This window comes from Trachypithecus francoisi, unplaced genomic scaffold, assembly GCF_009764315.1.
Source record: "Trachypithecus francoisi isolate TF-2019V2 unplaced genomic scaffold, Tfra_2.0 Lachesis_group8, whole genome shotgun sequence".
Lineage (NCBI taxonomy): Eukaryota > Metazoa > Chordata > Mammalia > Primates > Cercopithecidae > Trachypithecus > Trachypithecus francoisi.
This window is the reverse complement of record NW_022681473.1, coordinates 30,711,108-30,730,979: the sequence shown is the minus strand read 5'-3', so window position 1 is coordinate 30,730,979 and position 19,872 is coordinate 30,711,108. Positions and strand designations below refer to the sequence as shown.

The 19,872-nt window shown below is 39.8% G+C and overlaps 1 protein-coding gene across 1 annotated transcript in view; it reads left to right on the top strand.

The window, feature by feature from the left end:
- Positions 1–19,872, top strand: part of CAPRIN1 (cell cycle associated protein 1) — a 50,761-nt gene that overhangs the window by 18,852 nt on the left and 12,037 nt on the right. The window contains exons 3-13 of the mRNA XM_033205373.1: positions 2,858–2,920; positions 3,031–3,117; positions 7,663–7,901; positions 7,987–8,069; positions 11,359–11,496; positions 14,492–14,544; positions 14,622–14,708; positions 15,990–16,145; positions 16,231–16,339; positions 18,957–19,018; positions 19,750–19,860. Of these exons, the coding sequence (XP_033061264.1) occupies positions 2,858–2,920; positions 3,031–3,117; positions 7,663–7,901; positions 7,987–8,069; positions 11,359–11,496; positions 14,492–14,544; positions 14,622–14,708; positions 15,990–16,145; positions 16,231–16,339; positions 18,957–19,018; positions 19,750–19,860 (1,188 nt within the window). The remainder of the gene's footprint in view (positions 1–2,857; positions 2,921–3,030; positions 3,118–7,662; positions 7,902–7,986; positions 8,070–11,358; positions 11,497–14,491; positions 14,545–14,621; positions 14,709–15,989; positions 16,146–16,230; positions 16,340–18,956; positions 19,019–19,749; positions 19,861–19,872) is intronic.

Sequence of the window (19,872 nt, the reverse complement as noted above, 5' to 3'; positions counted from 1 at the left end):
GGCTGGAGTGCAGTGGCGTGATCTCGGCTCACTGCAACCTTTGCCTCCTGGGTTCAAGCGATTCTCCTGCCTCAGCCTTCCGAGTAGCTGAGATTACAGGTGCGTGCCACCACGCCTGGCTCATTTTTGTATTTTTGGTAGAGACAGGGTTTCACCATGTTGGCCAGGCTGGTCTCGAACTCCTGACCTTGTTATCTGCCAACGTTGGCCTCCCCAAATGCTGGGATTGCAGGCATGAGACACTGGGCCCGGTCTAGTTTTTTATTTCTTAAAAGAAAAATAACCTACCCTTTAAAAAAATAAAATTTTTTATTTTAAAACTTTTTTTTGTTTTAAGCTTCCCAAGCTTATGAGTCTTCCCTTTTTAAAAAGGAATGAACTGTCTGTTGATCCTCAGAGTATCGTGAGTTAATTGGACACATCTTCTGCACCTGCGGTCAGATCTGTCATCAGTGTGAAAAATCTTTTTTTTTTTCCCTCAAATTAGTAGACTGAAATTTTATACCTGTTTATTTGGAGGCTTATAGATTGTGTGAAATAGTTCATCTAATAATAAAATTGGATACTTTTAAAACCCTTTAATGTCTTAGTGATTATCTTGGTTTTATTTACCTCCAGTGTTACGAAGGAATTGTGGTAGGATTTTCAATTTGGGGTAGAATGTCTAGGCAAGTTGACATTTGTTTATGGTACAAAGAAAATAGATCATTTGACCTAAAAGAAAAAGAAAAAACAAAACTTATTACCATTGCTTTTAAATTGGCTTCTGTGGTTTCTGAATACCCTTTATTAGAATTTAACTTTGTACTTTGTTTCACAATTTTATTATTGGTAAGGGGGTAAGGATCTATGTATGTTCATAATTTTCTGGGATTAAGTATTGTCCTGTTAATTTAGATTTATCCTCGTTCCCTGTCCTCTGACCTTTACAATAATAACAGTTTGTGACTGTGTTGCATTACCTGAATATCTGTGGGGTCTTACCTAATAGTAGTAGCCTAGGAAACCTGCAAAGTTTTAATCTTAGCAAGAAAACGTGATCTTAAACCAGATGTTAGTTTTCTATCCTCACCCTTGAACTAATAAAGCAAAGCTGTTGACTTGTGTACTAGTGAGGTGGTAGCTATCTTGTTCAAGATAAATGGATGAAGTACATTGAAGACAATATGCCCATGAGTTTATTCAGAAAAATACTTTTTTTTTTTTAAATCGAGGTGGGGAGCACCGTCTCACTCTGTCACCCAGGCTGGAGTGCAGTGGCATTATTTCAGCTAACTGCAACCTTCACCTCCAGGGTTCAAGTGATTCTCCCACCTCAGCCTCCCAAGTAGCTGGGACTACAGACTTGCACTACCATACCTAGCTAATTTTTGTATTTTTTGGTAGAGAGGGGGTTTCATCATGTTGACCAGGCTGGTCTTAAACTCCTGACCTCAGGTTATCCACCCACCTTGGCCTTCCAGAGTGCTAGGATTACAGGCGGGAGCCACTGTGCCTGGCCTGAAAAAAGTCCTCTTTTCTTTTTCTTTTCTTTCTTTTTTTTTTTTGAGACGGAGTCTCGCTCTGTCACCCAGGCTGGAGTGCAGTGGCCAGATCTCAGCTCACTGCAAGCTCCGCCTCCCGGGTTCACGCCATTCTCCTGCCTCAGCCTCCCAAGTAGCTGGGACTACAGGTGCCGCCACCTCGCCCGGCTAGTTTTTTGTATTTTTAGTAGAGATGGGGTTTCACCATGTTAGCCAGGATGGTCTCGATCTCCTGACCTTGTGATCCGCCCGTCTCGGCCTCCCAAAGTGCTGGGATTACAGGCTTGAGCCACCGCGCCCGGCCGCCTCTTTTCTTTTTTTTGAGATGAAATTTTGCTCTTGTGGCCCAGGCTGGAGTGCAATGGCACGATCTCGGCTCACCGCAGCCTCCACCTCCTGGGTTCAAGTGGTTCTCCTGCCTCAGCCTCCTGAGTAGCTGGGATTACAGGCATGCACCACCATGCCCAGCTAATTTTGTATTTTTAGTAGAGATGAGGTTTCTCCATGTTGGTCAGACTGGTCTTGAACTCCTGACCTCAGGTGATCTGCCCACCTTGGCCTCCCAAAGTGCTGGGATTACAGGCGTGAGTCACCATGTTTGGCCTGAAAATACTCTTATATCACCTAGTCACATGAATTCTTCTTATGGGGAGAGGGAGAGACAAAAATTTAACCTGATAAATGTCTGATATGCTCACCTGATATAAGCAGGATCCTAACCAAATTGTGGCCCTTAGCCATGTGGGTGGGAGCCATATGCCTAGTCCATCTAATACTCTTTTCTTGTAGGAATGAATAATGTTGTGTCATTGGTTTACAGTACAGTCTTTGATGTCATTCAGCAATGATTGGAGTAGATCTAAAAAGTTTTAATGTATTTAGGCTGGGCGCGGTGGCTTATGCCTGTAATCCTAGCACTTTGGGAGGCTGAGGCAGGTGGATCACCTGAGGTCAGGAGTTCGAGACCAGCCTGACCACATGGTGAAACCCTGTCTCTACAAAAAATACAAAAAAAATTAGCTGCACATGGTGGTGAGTGCCTGTAATCCCAGCTACTTTAGGGGCTGACGCAGTAGAATAGCTTGAACATGGGAGGCAGAGGTTGCATTGAGACAAGATCGTGCCATTGCACTCTAGCCTGGGCGACAAGAGTGAAACTGTCTCAAAAAAAAATTTTTTTTTTTTTTAATGTACTTAGACTGGAATATGTCTTAAAAGTTTATTTAAGGCAAAATTTGAGACAAACTTAGAGGATTGTGTGGGTTTCGTCAAGCATGCTTAAGCTGGTATATACCTTCAATATGGAATGTAATTCTTTTTTTCTTTTAATATAGGGTAAGCTTGATGATTACCAGGAACGAATGAACAAAGGGGAAAGGCTTAATCAAGACCAGCTGGTAAATATGTTATATTTTTATTTTAGACCTAATGCTCACTATTTTAAATAGAAAAATTAATTTTGTGGTTTTTTGTCTTTACAGTAAAGTTGGGTTCTTTGTCATTTTAGGATGCTGTTTCTAAGTACCAGGAAGTCACAAATAATTTGGAGTTTGCAAAAGAATTACAGAGGAGTTTCATGGCACTAAGTCAGGATGTAAGTAAAAGAAAGTTTACATATTTATGAAATACTTTTGTTGTTTCTTTGGGTTTTAGTTTTTCCATTACTATTGATAAGCTGTCTGTAAGGTGAGATAGTTGTATCCAGTTATGTCTAAGATGCCTTCACATTCTGTAAAGTTTAGCGTAACACCTGAAAGATGTCTTTTAAAAATACTAAGTTTGAAACTGGGGGCGGTGGCATATGCTTATAGCCCTAGCTCCTCAATAGGTTGAGGCCAAGAGTTCACGGCCACTGTGCATATGATCACTCCTGTGACTAGCCACTGCACTTCAGCCTGGGCAACATGATAAAACCCCATCTCTAAAAAAAACCATTAAATTAAAAAAAAATTTTGAAAGGAGCAAGTTTGAGATTTGACAAACGTGTTGTAACTATGCTAAAGGTCTCATTGGTTTAACATGTTAGCTCTGCAAATACATATAAATAAGATAGTCGTTAGACATAAATAAAGAAATGTTTTTTATTTATCATGTTCCTTTTGTCTAATGACTCACAATTTAACAGTCAGAAAATAAAGAGGCTCGTTTATATAATTGGTAATTATTCTCTGCTTTAGGAACCTTAAGGGGTATGGCAAACTGATGTGCTCCTATATCAGCACTCAATCCAACATAACAGTGGGTTTTTGATGTGACAAAAACCTTTGGGAATAAGGACAAAAGTTAAATACAAGCAAAGTCAGATAATTTGTTGAGGCCAGAAAATTAAGCCATCTGAATAAGTATCATCTTCTTTGGAGAAGGCTAATAACATTGAAATACAGGCATATATTCCATAATGATGTTTCAGTCAACTGTGGGCCACATATATAATGGTGGTCCCGTAACATTATAATACTGTATTTTTATTGTACCTATTCTATGTTTAGATATACAAATAGTTACCACTGTGTTACACTTGCCTACAGTAGTCAGTACAGTAACATGCTGTACACATTTGTAGTCTAGGAGCTAATATGCTAAACCATATAGCCTAGGTATATAGTGGATTGTGCTATCTATCTAGGTTGTGTAAGTACACTCCATGTTTGCACAATGATGAAATTCCCTACTGACATATTTCTCAGAATGTATCCTTGTTAAGTAATGTGTGACTATATAAAGTTTCCTCTAATTTGCTGAAACAAAAAAAAACAGTTTATTATATGAGACAATGCAGTGTAGGGATTAAGAGATCTGATTCTAGAAGCAGACTGCCCAGTTGAATCCTAATTTGGTGACTTGACTTAGTAGTATGACCATGGATGAGTTACTTAATTTCACTGTTCTTGTATTAGTCAAGGTTTTCCAGAGTAACAGATCCAATAGGATAGAAAGGGGGCTGATGGGCAGAGCCATCAGTGCCTCGGTTTTCTAATCTGTAAAATGGTGATAATAATTGTACCTACATCATAGGGTTGTGCTTAGAACAGTATTTGATGCATAGCTAATACATTTCAAGCACTTAATCCTTTGTTTGTTTTGTTTTGAGACAGAGTGTTGCTCTGTTGCCCAGGCTGGAGTGCAGTGCCACTATCTCAGCTTGCTGCAACCTCCGCCTCTCGAGTAACTGGGACTACAGACCAGCGCACGCCACCATGCCTGTCTAATTTTTAAATTTTTAGTAGGGACGGGGTTTTACCACATCGGCCAGGCTTGTCTCAAACTCCTGACCCCTCAGGTGATTGGCCTGCCTCAGCCTCCCAAAGTGTTGGGATTACAGGCATGAGCCAACGTGCCTAGCTTCAAGTACTTAATCTTAGAATTACTTCTTATATCTGACCAGGGAAGGAAAATCTTTGCCTGAAAACAAAAAAAGTAATTTAATTTTGTACGTAGTGTCTTAGTCAACTTTGTGTTACTATAATGGAATGCCTGAGACTGGATAATTTATATAAAGAACATAAATTTGTTTCTCACACTTCTGGATGCTGGGAAGTCCAAGATCAAGGTACCAGCATCTTGCTGCATTACTGTGTCCTCACATGGTGGTAGAGGGCTTAAGGGGCAAGAGAGAGTGATGATACTCCTGCAAGCTCTTTTTATAGTAATATTAATTCATTCTAAATAGCTCCCAAAAGGCTCAACCTCCCAACACTATTGCATTGGGAGGGTTAAGTTTCCAACACTTGAATTTTTGGGAATGCATTCATACCATAGCACCAAAGGAGAGATTTATTTCACTTAACTTGATGAACCCTGCCCAATTTCTTTTTCTTTTTTAAAATAGAAGCAGGATTGCTATACAGTTTAATGTAACATCTATTTTAGAAGTTACTATCACTGTGTAATGAAAATACCTGTATCCTTTTTTGCTTCTCTTGTAACACTTTGGTATTTTCAGGACTTTTCTCTGAGCTTTGACTTCGTTAGCAGAGCTTTTGTTTATCTTCGATCCTTTGGTATACTTTCCACAATTATTAAACATGCTTTTTGTTCAGCATTCAAGAACTTCTTTAGCCTGGCTCCAGCCTACCTTTTCACCTTTTTCCTTCTTGAACTGTTCATTTCATACAGAATAGCTTTCTTATCTTCTTTTGCTTTAACTTCCTTTTACATTCCTGCCCGTCTTCCTATGTTTCCTGCCTCCACCTACCTATAAAGACCTTCCTGCGCAGGGTGTGGTTGCTCACGCCTGTAACCCCACGGATGGATCACCTGAGGTCAGGAGTTGAAGACTAGCCTGGCCAACGTAGTGAAACCCTGTCTCTGCTAAAAATACAAAAATTAGCCGGGCGAGGGAGCACACACCTGTAATCCCAGGAGGCTGAGGCAGGAGAATTGCTTGAACTCAGGAGGTTGATGTGTCAGTGATCCAAGATTGTGCCACTGCACTCCTGGGCAAGAGTGAGACTCCATCTCAAAAACAAAACAAAACAAAAAACACCTTCCTGGCTGGTCATGGTGGCTCATACCTGTAATACTAGTATTTTAGGAGGCTGAGGTGAGAGGATTGCTTGAGGCCAGGAGTTCAAGACCCAAGACCAGCCTTGGAAACATAGACCTTGCCTCAAAAAATTTTTATTAAATTATTTTTTTAAAAAAGAAGATATATTTTTTTTGAGACAGTCTCACTGTTTCACCCAGGCTGAAGCAGTAGCATGATCTCAGCTCACTGTAGCTATCACTTGCCATTTATTGCTAAGATATTTATTCTGCACACTCTGTTACCATTATAGATTTGTCTTGTTATTGCAGCCTTCATCATTCCTCCCAGGTCTCCTTCCCCATTTTTCCCTTTAATATAGGTTTCATATGTCCCCATTTTGGTTTTCTGTGTCTTGGTTCATCCTAGTGAGGCTTGAGAAAGGGGAAAAAGTGGAAAGGAGAACACTGCCATTCCTCTTGGAAAGACTGGCCTTCCTCTGTCCCCAGCCTGATGTTAGATACACGAGAGAGGGAAAGAAATAATTGAGTTTGGCTGATGTTTTCCTTTCAGCCTTTCTAGGGAAGAAAAAAAGAATGTGGGGAAAATACATTCAGACTTAGCTTTATCTATTTTTCTCCACCAGCATCTTATTCATAAAAAAAATTAGGCACTTTTTTCAATAGAATGGAATGTCTTTCTGAGACTGGCAGCGGATTATTTGGGGGCAAAGGGGCACTTGTGGGTTTTTGGCATTTCCTTGTGAGTCATTAGTAGATACTCAGAGTTAGAACTTCGGGTTATTTGTCCATAGAGGAACTAGATTGAGGTAAGATTTTTATTGTTGCTGTGGTTGGGTTTCTTTTTTAATTGGCCTAGGCCTTTAAATTTCTGTATAATTTCTAAATTCATAAAATTTTTACTTTTTATATGCATAATGAAAAACTTCAGACATATATACCTAACTAAAGAAAACAGTACAATGAAACTCTCTGTACCTGTACCGAACTTGTATATTTATCATCTCATGGTCAGTTGTATTTCACATAAATCCACATTCATTTCCTTGCTCCTTTTGCCCTCTAGATTATTTTGAAAGAAGCCCCAAACACATTGTTTCATCAGTAATATTTCAGTAGTAAAATACCTTCTAGGGAAAGAGCTGTTCTGAATTTTTTTTTTTTTTTTTTTTTTTTTTTTGAGACGGAGTCTCGCTCTGTCGCCCAGGCTGGAGTGCAGTGGCCGGATCTCAGCTCACTGCAAGCTCCGCCTCCTGGGTTTACGCCATTCTCTTGCCTCAGCCTCCCGAGTAGCTAGGACTACAGGCGCCCGCCATCTCGCCCGGCTAATTTTTTGTGTTTTTTTAGTAGAGACGGGGTTTCACCGTGTTAGCCAGGATGGTCTCGATCTCCTGACCTCGTGATCCGCCCGTCTCGGCCTCCCAAAGTGCTGGGATTACAGGCTTGAGCCACCGCGCCCGGCCTGAATTTTTAACAATTGCTTTAAATGATTATGTTTAAAACTGTGTGTGTAAGTCAGGAATCATCCTTTTGTGTACTGGGGTCATATCTCACTCATTGAGTAAAACATGTCTTATTTAAGCTGGACCTGAAATGGATTGAACTAAGTTTTATATAACTCATTTTGGTGTTTTACATTGATACCGTTTTGCAGATTCAGAAAACAATAAAGAAGACAGCACGTCGGGAGCAGCTTATGAGAGAAGAAGCTGAACAGAAACGTTTAAAAACTGTACTTGAGCTACAATATGTTTTGGACAAATTGGGAGATGATGAAGTGCGGACTGACCTGAAACAAGGTTTGAATGGAGTGCCAATATTGTCCGAAGAGGAGCTGTCATTGTTGGATGAATTCTATAAGCTAGTAGACCCTGAACGGGACATGAGCTTGAGGTATTAGTGGTATTTGATAATAGAAACTTCTGAGTATTTAAGTTGACAACTGAAAGGTTATTAATTAGCTATTTACTATTAAAAGGTTGAATGAACAGTATGAACATGCCTCCATTCACCTGTGGGACCTGCTGGAAGGGAAGGAAAAACCTGTATGTGGAACCACCTGTGAGTATCACTGATAACTTTGATTTTATAACTAGGAATCTTTAAAAATTAATTTTCCTATGTTTATATAGTTCACTTGGGAGAAAAAAATTAGTTTTCTTTTTTTTTTTTTTTTTTGAGACAGAGTCTACTCTCTTACCTAGGCTGGAGTGTAGTGGCGTGCTCTCAGCTCACTGCAACCTCCGCCTACCGGGTTCAAGTGATTCTATCACCTCAGCCTCCCAAGTACCTGGGATTACAGACATGCGCCACCACGCCTGGCTAATTTTTATATTTTTAGTAGAGACAGGGTTTCGCCATGTTGACTAGGCTGGTTAGAACTCCTTATCACAAATGATTCACCTGCCTGGGCCTCCCAAAGTGCTGGGATTACAGGTGTGAGCCACTGCGCCCAGCTGGTTTTCCTATTTAAAATTAATATTACTTGAATAAAATTTAGAAGTGTATATATAACATTCATCTGCTATTTACTGCTTGGTTTCTTTTTTGTTTCTTTATATGTTTAATCTATAATGTGGAAATCAGAACACGAGCAACAAACAACTGAAACTGGGAGTATGATAGTCCTGACTTCACATGGTCTTGTATGTAACTTAACTGTGTTTGAGGTAGACAGATTAACATCAGATTGAGTTTCCACAGCTTTTGGTAATAGATAGGGACTGTTTGTTTTATGACTGAAGTTTCGTGAACCAATTATTGCATTTCATACATTCTGCTCATGGTTATTGCCTTAGTTATTCTTTAGTTTGTCTTAGACATCTGCTAATTTGAGGATGTTAGTTTTTTTCTGTATTTAAAATATTCTGATACTTGGTCTAGTTTTCTGTGTGAGCTCCTTATTCTCAAACATGCAACTGTGAACTGATTTTTTAAAAAAGGGACATTTACGTTTCACTCCTTCAGTAAACCAGGAATTTACGTTTTAGCCTTTTGTGAAACCAGGGAATAGATTCTTATCTTTGCGATTTGTAAGGTTGAATTAGGAAGGTAGATTTTTGAACATAAAATGAAAGCATCTGTATTTATGCATTTTTAGCTATTGGTTGAAAAGAAATCAGATTGGATTATAAGCTTTAGTCACCAAAATGGTAATGAGCTTTAATTGGCAAAATTTAGAAGAGTGTATTTGCTTTAAGGGTGCCAGTCCTTGTCTGTCCTTTCTTCATTTAAGAAATAATTTTCTGGCCGGGCGCGGTGGCTCAAGCCTGTAATCCCAGCACTTTGGGAGGCCGAGACGGGCGGATCACGAGGTCAGGAGATCGAGACCATCCTGGCTAACACGGTGAAACCCCGTCTCTACTAAAAAATACAAAAAAAAAAAAACCAAAAAAAAAAAAACTAGCCGGGTGAGGTGGCGGGCGCCTGTAGTCCCAGCTACTTGGGAGGCTGAGGCAGGAGAATGGCGTGAACCCGGGAGGCGGAGCTTGCAGTGAGCTGAGATCCGGCCACTGTACTCCAGCCTGGGCGACAGAGCGAGACTCCGTCTCAAAAAAAAAAAAAAAAAAAAAAAATTTTCTTGGTTTGTTAACTTTTACTCTGGTCTGTATTTCTTTGTAAAATATGTGTTTACCTTTGCTTTTAGTTCTGCAAGTTCTATATGTATAAGCTTGTTAGCTTAAAAAAGTAGTTTTAGGTCAAGCTTCATCAAATTTTCATGAGCATTGTTGAGTAACAAAGGTGTTACTAAACCTTTAAGCTTATAGCTTGTTTTGGGGTTATTTTCTACCTAATCTTATCCCACATCATAGGAATGTAACATCTTTACAATGGAAAGGTACTAATCTTTATAATGGAAAGGTACTAATATACCCAAATTAGTGTTTTCATGTACATTTGATTTGTATCTATAACTTCTTGAAAACAGTTTTGAGCCAGGAGCTGCTGAAGTGAAATAAGGAAAACATATGAAGTGTTCATTATCTAAAGAGTTGTTGGTAGTTTATTAGGATTAATTTCCCAAAGCTTTTGATACAGTATAGTCCTCAAAATTTTATTTTTCTTTACAGTGACCTATCAGGGAGTGGCCCTACTGTATAACTATTAATAATATACAAGCCAAGGAAATTGAAAGTAATTCTTTATACATCTCCCCCTCTCCCTGCACTGTTTTTAAATATCCTGGTACACCAAATTCTGATAGTTTTTGTTTTTAAATATCTTTCGATTGTCTACTTCTTTCTCTTCTACTTTTATGCCTTTCTCTTGTCCGATGCAGTTGCTTTAAATCTTTAATGGCTTAAAATCTTTAGTGGCTTCATCTCAGTTTTATTTATATAAGTTTGTCCTTAACTTCAAGGACATTCATGGTCTGTTTTTTACCAGTTTCTGCAGCCACATCTTTCCCTATGCTTTTTCTTTGTTCCCTGTATTTTAGCCACAGTGGCTTCCTTTCCTTTTCTTGTATTTGACATCCTTTGTATAGGACTTTGTAATGCTCTTTCCTCTACCCTGAAACACTTCCACCTCTCTACTCTTCTAGATTTCAACTCTTGTAGCACTTACCTAGGAAAGCCTTTTGTGGCCTCACTCTGATTGGGTCCAATCCGTTGTACTTCTGTGTAGTACTTTTCACAGATGTAAGTTTTTTGTAGTTGTATTTGATACCACCTCTGTTAGACCATAAGCTTATTGAGGGAAGATACTGTGTCTTTACATACCTTTTTGTTTTCCCAGTGCCTAGCATATTGCCTAATGTGTAGTAGGTGCTGAATAAATACTTTTTGAATGAATAAATGTTAAATGTCATCTTTTTCCCCCTGACTAATTTACTTAAAATACATAAAGTTCAGGCCGGGCACGGTGGCTCATGCCTGTTAATACCAGCCCTTTGGGAAGCTGAGGTGGGCAGATCACCTGAGGTCAGACCTTCACAGGGCAACATGGTAAAACCCCGCCTCCACTAAAAATACAAAAATTGGCTGAACATGGTGGTACACACCTGTAATCTCAGCTACTTGGGAGGCTGAGGAACAAGAATTGCATGAATCTGGGAGGCAGAGGTTGCAGTGAGCTGAGATAACGCCACTGCACTCCAACCTGGGTTTCAGAGCAAGACTATCTCAAAAACAAACAAAAAACCCCATAAAGTTTAATATAACTACATTCTTCTTGTTCCCTATCATTCTGCAATACATTTCTGTTCTTGGTAAAATGTAATCTTTTTGTGTGTTTATGTGTTTTAGTAACAGTTGTTTTTTAATCACAATATTTTATAGAATGTTGGATCTTCTTCAAGCCAGGCATCCTCAGATAAGTCTTACATTATAATTCATGCTCTTTTTCTTAGATAAAGTTCTAAAGGAAATTGTTGAGCGTGTTTTTCAGTCAAACTACTTTGACAGCACCCACAACCACCAAAATGGGTTGTGTGAGGAAGAAGAGGCAGCCTCAGCACCTGCAGTTGAAGACCAGGTACCTGAAGCTGGTAAGTATTAGGTGGATATGAACTTTAGTTTAGGGTTCTGGTTTTATTTGATTTTGCTACAAGTTTATATTTGTACTTAGTTTTCATATATGTACACTAGATTTTATTTTTAAAGAGACTTTAAGCATGACAAACTGTTAAGAGAGATTATCGAGTAATTCCTACCAGTATTCATTATCAGTCATTTGTCTTACTAGTCTTGATCACTACTACAAACTGAGTTTTTTTGCAGTAGTATTGATGGGCAGGAGTATGGGTGAGGGCCAGCTGTTAACAAGGATTTTCAAATAGGTTTCTGTCTGAAATGCCCAGATTTGCTGTTTACCATGCCAGTGCATTGGATGAATAGTATGAGTTGCTTTTGTTTTGTTTTAATCATGGGGAGATTATAACTCCATAATCTTGAACTATAAATTCCTCCAAGGCAAGGAGTCTTTTCCAGTTAATTTTATCATGTGACACAACACTAATTATATAGCTAGACACCGAACTGAATACTTTTATGGTAACTCTTAGGCTGATGAGTGAAATTCTGAATACAAGGAAACATCGGAGTATAAATTTTGCTAGAATCAGAGTGCCTGAATTTAAATCTTGGCTTAAACATTTGCTAGCTTTGTAACTTTGGGCAAGTTAGTAAAACTCTTGTACCTCAGATTCCCCATTTAGAAAATATGTCAAGGCTGGGCGCGGTGGCTCATGCCTGTAATCCCAGCACTTTGGGAGGCCGAGGCAGGCAGATCACGAGGTCAGGAGATCGAGACCATCCTGGCTAACATGGTGAAACACCATCTCTACTAAAAATACAAAAAAGTAGCCGGACGTGGTGGCAGGCGCCTGTAGTCCCACCCAGCTACTCGGGAGGCTGAGGCAGGAGAATGGCGTGAACCCGGGAGGCGGAGCTTGCAGTGAGCCAAGATCTCGCCACTGCACTCCAGCCTGGGTGACAGAGCAAGACTCCGTCTCAAAAAGAAAATATGTCAAGTGTGTATATAGTGCCTGGCACACAGTAAGCACTTGGTAACTGGTAGCGAGTAGGTTGAAACTAGAAGGGAAGATTGTACATTGGTAGAATTAATAGTTGGAGATTAATATAAGGCAATCTTTTTCCCCCTCTTACCACTTTACTAAGTAAGATTTTTAATCTGTATGCTGCTTTATACTATTACTTATGAGAAGAGAGAGGGCTTTTAATGTAGTAGCTCTTTATTTGCATTATACATGATCTGAAATAGCTACTGTTGAACCTAAAGTAATTAATTCTGGAATAAATGGTAAAGAAAACTTTCTAAAATATAAAACACTGTTAATTAACTTTATAAGTAAGTTTTAAGTAAATTTAGATTATGTGATGGTGAACTATTTACTTTGTTTGGAATTTAAGTTGGGTTTTTTTTTTTTTTTTGAGACAGAGTCTCTGTCTGTCACCCAGGCTGGAGTGCAGTGGCGTGATCCTGGCTCACTGCAACCTCTTGCCTCCCGGGTTCAAGCGATTATCCTGCCTCAGGCTCCTGACTAGCAGGGACTACAGGCACACACCACCATGCCAGGCTAATTTTTGTATTTTCGGTAGAGATGGGGTTTCACCATGTTGCTCAGGCTGATGTCGAACTCCTGACCTCAGGTATCCACCCGCCTTGGCCTTCCAAAGTGCTGGGATTAAAGGCATGAGCCACTGTGCCCGGCCTTGTTTTTTTCTGGGTCAGAGTCTAGCTCTGTTGCCCAGGCTGGAGTGTAGTGGCATGATCTTGGCTTACTGCAGTTTCTACCTCCAAGGGTCAAGCAATTCTCCTGCCTTAGCCTCTCGAGTAGCTGGGATTACAGGTGCACACCACCACGCTTGGCTGATCATTTGTATCTTTAGTAGAGATAGGGTTTGACCATATCGGCCAGGCTGGTCTCGAGCTCTGGACCTCAAGTGATCCGCCCGCGTTGGCCTCCCAAAGTCCTGAGATTATAGGCGTGAGCCACCATACCCAGCCTTAAGTTGAATTCTTTTTTGGGCACTGAGTCTCACTCTGTTACCCAGGCTGGAGTGTAGTGGCGCGATCTCAGCTTGCTGCAACCTCTGCCTCCCGGGTTCAAGCGATTCTTGTGCCTCAGCCTTCCCAGTAACTGGTATTACAGGCACACACCACCACGTCTAGCTAATTTTTGTATTTTTAGTAGAGACGGGGTTTCACCATGTTGGCCAGGCTGGTCTCAAGCTCCTGACCTCAGGTGATCCCCCTGCCCCGGCCTCCCAAAGTGCTGGGATTACAGGCGTGAGCCACCACGCCTGGCCTAGTTGAATTCTTAACTTTAAAAAAGATTTATTGTACTTTATGGTATCATTTCTAAAAATAGACTTTATTTTTATTTATTTATTTATTTTTTGAGATGGAGTTTTGCTCTTGTTTCCCAGGCTGGAGCGCAATGGCCTGATCTCGGCTCACTGCAACCTCCGCCTCCCAGGTTCAAGCGATTCTCCTGCCTCAGCCTCCTGAGGAGCTGGGATTACAGGCGTCCACCACCATGCCTGGCCAATTTTTTGCATTTTTAGTAGAGATGGGGTTTCACCAGATTGGCCAGGTTGATCTCGAACTCTTGACCTCAGGTGTGCACCCATCTTGGTCTTCCAAAGTGCTGGGATTACAGGCATGAGCCACTGTACCCAGCCGACTTTATTTTTTAGAGCAGTTTTAGGCTCACAGCAAAACTGAACAGAAGGTGTAGCCATTTCCCATTTACTTTCTACCCTCACTGATGCACAGCCTCCCTCATTGTCAGCATCCCCCTGACCAGAGTGGTACATTTGTTAACAGTTGATAAACCCACACTGACACATTATTATCACCCAAAGTCCATAGTTTACATTTGGGTTTACTCTTAGTGTTGTAATTCTCTGGGTTTGGACAAATGCATAATGACATGTTATCTACCAATATCACGCAGAGTAGAGTAGTATTACTGACCTAAAAATCCTTTTGTTTTGCACCATTTTTTAACCTCTTAGAACCTGAGCCAGCAGAAGAGTACACTGAGCAAAGTGAAGTTGAATCAACAGAGGTATGATTTTAATTTAATGCTGCCTTTACTTTGCTGCCTTTCAAACAAATGTCTCAAACATTTACTTTGCTTTGCAGTATGTAAATAGACAGTTCATGGCGGAAACACAGTTCACCAGTGGTGAAAAGGAGCAGGTAGATGAGTGGACAGTTGAAACGGTTGAGGTAAGAGTTCTCTGTATTGCAAGGTTGTTGTCTTTGTTTTCACTTAGTAATTTTTATTTCTACTGAGAACAAATTAAGATTGTTTTTTGCATTATTAGTACATTTATTACAATAACAAACTCATTACACCAGACTGTTACTTCGAAAAAATGAATGTTTATCCCTGTGGATATTTAATAGGATCACTGCTTTGCTGAACCAATGTAAAAAAAATTATTTTATACAAAGTTATATGTGGATTAATCTGTTACCATGATTTGTCTCTTACTGAAATTAGGTTGCTTTGTAAAAATCAGGGCTCCCACACTGATCTGTGTTTTGGGGTATCATCTTGTACTCCTTTACCCTAATGTTTGGTCACCAGGCTGTAGACTTCCTCTAGTGTTTTCTAATGCTGTCTCTCAACTGATAACGATAATTTTTTTTGGGGTCCTCATGTCTAGTTCAGTGACTCTTCATATTAATCCTCTCTGACTGCCTCTGGACCATCCTATTCATTGTCACAACTTAATTTTATTGGAAAAGTTAGCTTTAAGTTACTTGTACTTGAGGCTCTCAGTGATGCCTTGTTACCTGTAAGATACAGTCCAAAAAACCTTACCAATGGGTCCTGGCCTTCCTTTTGATCCTCTTTTAGATGTCTTTCTTTACACCCCCAAAGTGCAGGAAAATGGCTGTAAGCTGAGGGTAATATGCTTTCCTTTTTAATATGTTATTCTTCTATCAAGACCATTCTCCTGGCTGGGCACCGTGGCTCATGCCTGTAATCCCAGTACTTTGTGGGGCTGAGGCAGGTGGATCACATGAGGCCAAGAGTTGGAGCCCACCCTGTCCAACATGGTGTGAAACCCTGTCTCTACTAAAAATACAAAAATTAGCTGGGCGTGGTGGTGGGTGCCTGTAATCCCAGCTACTTGAGAGGCTGAGGCAGGAAAATTGCTTGAACCCGGGAGATAGAGGTTGCAGTGAGCTGAGATCCTGCCACTGCTCTCCAGCCTGGGCTATAGAGCTAGATTCCATCTCAAAAATAAAAATCAGTCAATCAATCAACCAACCTGAAATGCTACATAGTGGTCCTATGGAACTGAAACACTATAGAAGTGACGACATTTTTCAGAATGTTAAATTTGACATAAATGTAGTCCATTTGGGTAACTGCATTAAAGCCTGTTCCGTTTATAGTATTAGATGGTATATGTAGTTTGGGGGACCCATCATGATGGTAGTGAGTGGAGCTTTTTTGCTCTCCTGTTGTTTCTCATCCTGTTTTTTCTACCTTAGGTGGTAAATTCACTCCAGCAGCAACCTCAGGCTGCATCCCCTTCAGTACCAGAGCCCCACTCTTTGACTCCAGTGGCCCAGGCAGATCCCCTTGTGAGAAGACAGCGAGTACAAGACCTTATGGCACAAATGCAGGGTCCCTATAATTTCATACAGGTATGTTCATTTTAGTCAAACACTGTAACAGAAACTTTAAGTGTTTATATTATTTGACTTTATTCTATCCTAACTTAACCTGTAGGATTCAATGCTGGATTTTGAAAACCAGACACTCGATCCTGCCATTGTATCTGCACAGCCTATGAATCCAACACAAAACATGGACATGCCCCAGCTGGTTTGCCCTCCAGGTTAGTAGTGGTACATTTTTATGTGAGAGAGAAGTATAAGGTCAGTACTTTTCAGGTTTTATAAAGTTTGTGAAAATTAATTTTATTTTAATGACTTTAATTTTGACTTAGGTCTTTTAATTTGATAAAAAGAATATCGTTCCTATAATTTGAATTAAAAAATGTAGTTCCATAATTGTTTATTTTTAAACTTTTTATTGGCATGTAGACATAGAAAAATATATGCAAGTTTAATGAGTTTTTATAAACTGAAAACACCTGCACCTACATTAAGACATGAAACATTACCAGTACCCCAGAAACCTGCGTTGTGTTTCCTTTCAATCACTAGTTATCCTCGCCCCTAGCGATAGCAATCACTTCCGTACTTGTAACTATAATAGACCAGTTTTGCCTGTTTTTGTAACTTAAACAAGTGAAATTTTGCTTGGCTTTTAAAATTTCCAAATTTAGGAGTAAAAATAATAGAGATGTCTTTCTTTGAATGCTTATAGCTTTCTAGGAGAATTTCTGGATTTTATTACCTTAAAAAAAATGCACAGCAATGAAGTGGGTAAGAGGCAAAGGGAAGAGAGAAACCACAAGATAGTTTCAGACTCCTTCTGGACTTACACCATTATTTGAAGTAGTAGCACTAAATAGAGTTGGTGCCTTCCATTGGGTTAAGTGGACCTTCTCTGCAGGACTATTAGTGATTGTAAGTCATCCTGGTTTTTCCCAGAACACATCAGTGTTAGTTGCAGAAAAGTGGAACTAAATAAAATAACCTATTTAATGTTGCATGATCTTAAATATCATAAAAGAAGTTGCTGAGTAAAAGTATGTTTAATGACACTTAATTTGGTGTAAGGTAGTTAGGATTTTTCTGAAGTAAAGGGAGCTCATATCTCTTGCCACATTTCTACCAAGAGTTAGAAAACAGATCAAAGGTGATACCTACAAGAGAGCAATCATGGTTTTTAGTGTTCATTTTCTGAGCTCTACCAAAGGAAGATAATCAGTCGTTTTCTCAGCTGGGAAATTGTATGAAAGTCAGTATAGGTAGCACTGATAAAACCTGTTAGGCTATTTAGATATTTACATAATGCTGAGTCCATTAGACTGTCCAGTGAAAATGGGTGCTTTCTCAATGACTAACCGAAGATCGTCGTTTTGATTATCTGTTTAATCATTGTTGGGAAGGGAGGTGGGAGAGTGATGGGAATTGTTAAGAAGATGCATGCTGAGTTGAATATAGGCTCTTAAAAAGTATATATTATTTATTTAGAGACGGAGTCTCGCTCTGTCACCAGGCTGGAGTGCAGTGGCGTATTCTTGGCTTGGCTTACTGCAACCCCCGCCTCCTGGGTTCAAGCGATTTTCCTGCCTCAGCCTTCCAAGTAGCTGGAAGTACAGATGCCTTGCTAATTTTTGTGTTTTAGTAGGGACAGGGTTTCACCATGTTGGCCAGGATGGTCTCAAACTCTTGACCTCGTGATCCACCCGCCTTGACCTCCCAAAGTGCTGGGATTACAAGTGTGAGCCACTCTGCCTGGCCAAAAAGTACATATTTTAAATTTTCTTTTTCTCTAGAAACATTGGAAATTAATTGAAAGTTGGTTAAGATATATTGAGCTGGGTATGGTAGCTCATGCCTGTAATCTCAGTGCTTTGGGAGGCTGAGGAGGAAGGATCACTTGAGCCCAGGAGTTTGAGACCAGCCTGGGCAACATAGACCTTGCCTCTACAAAAATTAAAAATTAGCCAAATAAAAAAGTTAGGTTGGCAGGGTGTCATGCACCTGTAGTCCCAGCTACTCAAGAAGCCAAGGTGGGAGGATTTCTTGTGCCCAGAGTTTGAGACTACAGTTAGCTATGATGGTGCCACTGCACTCCAGCCTGGGCAACACAGTGAGACCCTGTTTTAGAAGAAACAAAAGATAAAAATGGAATGCTGTCTGTCTGAGGTCTGGAGTATGAATAATGCTGCTTTATTGTACAGCTTTAAAAGTTTTTCTCATGGCACTGATTATTTGTTAGTGCATTCTATTATAACATTTTACTTTACTCTTGGAAAAAACAAGATGAAACCAATTGTGAAAGTAAACTATTAAATAATTATCACTGCCAGTAAACCAAAATGCTCACTTGAGAGCTAAAATTTTATCTGCATTTCCCAATTTATTTTCATGATTGCTAAAAAGTTTATTTATGGTTTACCTTTAATTGCCTTTAATTTACCTTTAATTGCCGGGCATGGTGGTTCATCCCTGTAATCCCAGCACTTTGGGAGGCTGAGGTGGGCTGATTGCTTGAGCCTAGGAGTTTGAGACCAGCCTGGGCAACATGGCGAAACCCTGTCTCTACTAAAAATACAAAAATTATCCGAGTGTGGTGGCACACACCTATACTCACAGCTACTTGGGAGGCTGAGGTGGGAGGATCACTTGAGCCCGGGAGGCAGAGGTTACAGTGAGCTGAGATCACATCACTGTACTCTAGCCTGGGTGACAGAGCGAGATCCTGTCGTCCCCCCCCCCCGGCCAAAAAAGCCTTTAATAGCGAAATAAAAGGTATTTAGATGCATCTCTCTAAAAATTTAATTTTGTATGACAGAAATATTTTGGTCACCTTTGCAGTTCATTCTGAATCTAGACTTGCTCAGCCTAATCAAGTTCCTGTACAACCAGAAGCTACACAGGTAAGAGTGATAAAACTATGTTCCTCAGGGCCAGGTTAAGTGGCTCATGCCTATAATCCTAGTACTTTAGGAGGCTGAGATGGGAGGATCACTTGAGGTCAGGAGTTCAAGACCAGTCTGGGCAGTGTAGCGAGACACCATCCCTATTTTTAAAAAATAATTTAAAAATATTTTTTCACTTTTGTTTTAATTGGTTCCTTGGTTTCTTTCTTAGCTTATGAAAGAAGGTATGAATTTCATCAGTGTCCAAGTCTTCTGTTGGAATTCAACAAATTTATTGTTGTGGATAGCTGTCAGCCTTTATTTTTATGTTTAGTTTCATTTTTCCTCTTGATGACTTTTTACATTTTTCTTAAGTCTTGCATTTTAAATAATGTATTATAATGAAATAAGCTTTTTTTATTTAGAACTGAGAATTTCAGAAGACAGTTTAGACATAATTCTAAAATTTAGTGCAGATTTCTCCATCTTAGAAGTACTTGTAGAGGGTCTTTATAACGAGACTTGGGTTTATTTAACGTCAAGCTTCAAAAATGTATATGTTTTTTGCAATTTTTAGGTTTTATATTATACAAATTTAAAAAGAGATGATAGTATTAATTTCTCCCTTCTTTAGCAGTTGTATCTGTTTCTTAGCCTTTGTTAGCCTTATGTGTCTTACAGATAACTTGTTTTTTTAACAGTCAATTTTGTAAGCAGGAAAAAGCTTTTATTTCTTTACTTATGTCTAGGTTCCTTTGGTATCATCCACAAGTGAGGGGTACACAGCATCTCAGCCCTTGTACCAGCCTTCTCATGCTACAGAGCAACGACCACAGAAGGAACCAATTGATCAGATTCAGGCAAGTTCTGTT